General features: G+C 50.5%; 1 protein-coding gene across 1 annotated transcript in view; it reads right to left on the bottom strand.

Moving 5' to 3' along the window:
- ephb4b (eph receptor B4b) overlaps positions 1 to 4,660 on the bottom strand; it is a 15,042-nt gene that overhangs the window by 3,159 nt on the left and 7,223 nt on the right. Inside the window, exons 2-6 of the mRNA XM_046064444.1 lie at positions 3,083 to 3,153; positions 2,844 to 2,986; positions 2,392 to 2,755; positions 1,990 to 2,152; positions 35 to 190 (exon numbers count right to left, since the gene is read on the bottom strand). Of these exons, the coding sequence (XP_045920400.1) occupies positions 35 to 190; positions 1,990 to 2,152; positions 2,392 to 2,755; positions 2,844 to 2,986; positions 3,083 to 3,153 (897 nt within the window). The remainder of the gene's footprint in view (positions 1 to 34; positions 191 to 1,989; positions 2,153 to 2,391; positions 2,756 to 2,843; positions 2,987 to 3,082; positions 3,154 to 4,660) is intronic.

Here is a 4,660-nt window from a genome sequence, read left to right as displayed (position 1 = left end):
AAAAAAAAAAAAAAAAGAAAAGGGAAAGCCTTACGGGTGCAGGCGGTGTGCGGCGGGTCGGAGTCAGCTCGATGGTAACCAGGGCGACACAGGCAGTAGGCGGAGCCGGGGATCATGGTGTTGCTGTTGGACGGGCACGGGTCACACCCACCAGGTCCTGACCCCGCCTTGAACTGACCCGATGGACAGGCTGCAGAGAAGACAGGGTTAGCATTAGCATTAGCATCTCAAACGAATACAAAGCATTTTTCTTTCTGGCGCAGATTCATCCGCCGCTGAAAGTAGTCCCCAACAGAAGCGCTACTCCCTCCTGTTTGTTAAACATCAATCTGTCTGTGAGGCGTCTTTAAAGATTTACGCCCGCTCGCCGCGGACAGGAACGTAGAACGTCACCAGTTCTTCAAAGTGGGAACGTTTGTTCTCTGCGCTGCTGAACAGTTTAAGTTTAACGAGAGGAAGAGAGAGAGAGGGACGAGGGAGGACAGCAGCCGCGCAGACAATGAGACAGGAAGTGACCTCGGCTCCGACAGGATGTGGAAAGTCCTGCCATGATGTCATCGCCGACATCTCCCGCCAAGCCGGCGCGCACACACACGCACACACTCACTCACACACTCACACACATTCACGCAGCTCAAACAGCAGAAGCTAACCTCTGAACTCCCCCCCCCCCCCGCATGGTGTGCCCACTGCCACCACTTCCTGGTTGCAGTCAGCTGACCTCTGACCTCACGAAGAATAACAGGAAGCTTCGACCTCACGCTGCCTCCGTCCAGCAGCGACAGCAGAGCCGCAGCGGGAGGAAACGCTCAGACCGTTCTGCTAATTATTGAGCTGTGACTTAATAATTAACCCAAACAGCAGAACGTGGATCAGGTTCACCTTGAGCTGCTCCTGATCTGTCAGGCTGGTAAAATCTCTTTGTCGTCCTCACGCTGCCAACGACACTCACAGCTAACCAGAGAACATGTCGCTGTTCTTCTTCTACATCTATATAAATCCACGTTGTTCTTTCTCTACCGTTGCTCTATAAGCTGCATCAGTCTGTGCAGAAGCAGGCAGCACATCAGCGTTCTCCACTAAGAAGCAGAGGTTCTCCTCCCCCGGTTACAGGAAGCAGGTTCCTTGAAAGCATGCCGAGCTGATGACCCCTCAGCTCCAAGAATAGGAGCGGTGAGGCCAAAAATGTAATTTCATTCGATTCGGATGGCTATCAGGATAAATGTTAAATCAGTATTTTCTAGTTTAAAGGCTGATTGTTGCTCCTGAGTGAACAGGACACGAGTTATGCTGCTACTGAGGAATATTATCGTTTCATCTGAACATAAAGGGTTTCTCTGCTTATTCCTTCTTCAGGGAATTCACTTCCACAGGCCGCTCACTCTGCTCACTTTTCATCACGCTGTTTTTTAAAATCCAGAATATTTAGGTTCAGGTCTGAAAGGAGGTCCAACCTTTTTTCTCTTCTGCTCCGTCTTTTCTTTTATCAGACTGTCAACACATTTGTCTCCGTAATCATCTGCAGCTTCTCCCTGTGTAAACCACTAACCTCTGTTTACACTGTGTGTGTGTTACTGTGTGTGTGTGTGTGTTACTGTGTGTGTGTTACTGTGTGTGTGTGTGTGTCTTTGTGCGTCTTTGTGTGTGTGTGTGTGTGTGTGTGTGTTACTGTGTGTGTGTGTGTGTCTTTGTGCGTCTTTGTGTGTATGTGTGTGTGTGTTACTGTGTGTGTGTGTCTTTGTGTGTCTTTGTGCGTCTTTGTGTGTCCTGAGCAGAAAGAATTTTAAGTGCTGATAGTGAAAGAAAACGCTTCACCCCTCTGCTTTTACTTTGTAAACTCAGTGACACATTTTTTACTTTGTAAAATAAACGACGGTCTGGAGAGCGCTCGCGTCTCAACGGGTCCCTGGTTTCGGGTCTGCCGGGTCCACGTCAGGTCTCGGGTCCTGTAGGACAAGTCAAGTCTAACTGGCGGCACTCGGCACTCACCTCGACAGTGCACGTCGGTCTCGCCCGCCTCGTACCCGGGGCGACAGGAGCAGCTGGATGTCGGCTGCCCCACCCACTGGCCGTCCTCGCCGCAAAGCATGCTGGGAGGTTGCGACTGCTCGCCGGGCGGAGTCACAGCGTTCTCCACACACACACCCTGAGCCTGCAGCACACACACAAATGGAGGACTTTCAAAATTAAAGCAACAATAGAAAAGTAGTTTTACTTCAACTAAATGAAGCTTTTATTTTGTAATCTACTTAATAATCATAATAATGCTTTTATTTTGTACACTAAAAGACATCACTTCCCCTTGGTACACTTTCTGATGAGTTTTAACTTCACTTTTCAAAATAAAACACTACTGAACCCTGCTTGTTACTATGGTTACGGCGTGGTTACCTGCTCCACCAGCGAGTGGGGGACGGTTTCGGGGAAGGAGGCGAAGGCGCGGCGGAGGGGCGGGCACTTCCTGTAGAAGACGCGCACGGAGAGCAGCGCCATGCAGGCGCCCTGGCTGTGGAAGGCCAGGTAGAGCCCCGCCCCCTGCAGCGGCTCCAGGCGCAGCAGCTTCAGGTTGTAGCGCCTCTCGCCGCCGCCCCGCAGCAGGTGGTCGGCCGCCACCGTGGACACTTTGGTGTACGGGTTCTCCATCCAGGACGGGTGCGTGGGCGTGGCCTCGTCGCTGTCGGACTGGTAGTAGTAGAGGTTGAAGGTTTCTTTGCAGGGACGCTGGTTCAGACCGGCGCACTCCATCATGGTGAAGCTGAGGAAGCAGATGTTCATCACTCACTTCATTTCCGTTTCTCTACGCGATTCAAGAATTTATTTATATTTATGATTCGATCACCAACCGGATCTCGACGTAGAGCGTGGTCGCCGCCCTCCGGGGGATCCAGCGCGTCCTCAGCCAATAGGAGGACGGGCTGTTCGGCGTGCAGATCTCGTAAATCCGCACGCTGTTGGACTCGTCGTCCAGTCCGCTCACCTCCTCCCACTGCAGAGAGAGAGAACAGATTAGCGTTCTGCATTCAGATCAATGGTAAACGTTAGCCGGAAGCTAACAGGCGTGTTTCAGTGTGTGTGTGCGGACCTGCGGGTCGTCAGCGGGATGGTTCGTCCATCGAAGGTCGGACGTTTCCAACTTGGTGTTCATCAGCACCTCTGAGAGACAGACAGGAAGAGTCAGACAAAAAGGAACCTCTGAACCCTCTCAGGGACCCTCCTGGTCCTCCCCACCTAAAGCACTTCCTGTACTGAACGCACAGATAAAACTATGTGTAATATATAAATGTTGGCAGGCAGCAAAACGTTTGCTCTTCTCACGTGAAGCAGAGAAAGTGAGAGTGCAGAGGGGAGGACAGGTGAGGAGGAGCGGGATTAACCCCGACACACGTATCTGTAATATCAGGCATGAGTAACGTTCTGTATCAGCGCAGGAGCAGGAGCAGGAGGAGGAGGAGGAGGAGGAGGATTAACCCCGACACTCGGGGATCCAGAGAAATATGCAGGCTCGTCTCTTTAAGCCTCTCAGGGTCGGATGAGCTCATGTTCACTCAGCTGCAGGTTTGTTCTCGTCAGTTGGGGAATATTTCAAATGTTCCCTTCACGGCGCTGCAGCATCAGAGCTGCTCTTCATCATCATCATCTTCAGACTTCATCATGTTCTGATGAACTCGGGCGAGTTCTACACTCACATAATGTACGTACGAAGGAGAGCGGTTAGTTTACACAGAACCACAGAGCGAATTACAGAGAGCCTCATTCCTCAGCTGCTGCCGAGCGGAACCATGAAAATGGCTGCTTTCCCTTTTCTACGCTGTAATTACACACACACACACATACACACACACACACACACTGCAGGCACACACACACACACACACACACACACACACACTCACTCATGCAGACGTTAATTCTCCTTGTCGGTTAATTAAAACGAGACGTGACTGAAGGAATTAAGAGGAAATGAGATGTGTGTGTGTTTTCAGTGTGTGTGTGTGTGTTTTCAGTGTGTGTGTTTTCAGTGTGTGTGTGTGTGTTTTCAGTGTGTGTGTTTTCAGTGTGTGTGTTTTCAGTGTGTGTGTTTTCAGTGTGTGTGTTGTTCACAGCACTGCAGGTTATTAATCCAGTCCAAACAGGTGATGAAGTGTGACTGACATGAATCCTGAGCGTTCACCGTGTGAAAAACAACTCGAGGTAAAGAGAGAAGACATTTCAGAGAAAAGAGAGGCGTTCAGCCTTTCAGCAGCGCCGGACGATTCATTGAAATGTGATTAAAGCCTAATTAATTTTTCCCCCACCGTGTGTGTGTTCATGTTCTTTCTTAAAACATACGACCTTGTGAGGTCACGTGACTCCGCCCCGTCCAGCCCTGCTCGGCTTAGTCTGCCGCTAAGGGAGATGTTAGCTAGCGGTAAAGGCCGTCACGTTCAGCAGTTTACTAACGGACGCACTGTGACCCGCTCTGACACATTTTCTGCCGCTCGCTCCTTCCGTCTCGCTCAACCACACACGAATCCACTGCACTGTCCTTAAACGCCTCACCAAAAGGAACAGCTAGCGTTACCGAGCTCGCACAGCTCATTAGCTGCCCCGTGAAATTTTAGTAGCGGTGCTCATTAATTTGGTGATCACTTTCTGACATCAGTGAATCTAAATCTTCAAT

Source organism: Micropterus dolomieu, linkage group LG12 (genome assembly GCF_021292245.1).
Source record: "Micropterus dolomieu isolate WLL.071019.BEF.003 ecotype Adirondacks linkage group LG12, ASM2129224v1, whole genome shotgun sequence".
Lineage (NCBI taxonomy): Eukaryota > Metazoa > Chordata > Actinopteri > Centrarchiformes > Centrarchidae > Micropterus > Micropterus dolomieu.
This window is presented reverse-complemented; position numbering and strand designations above follow the sequence as displayed.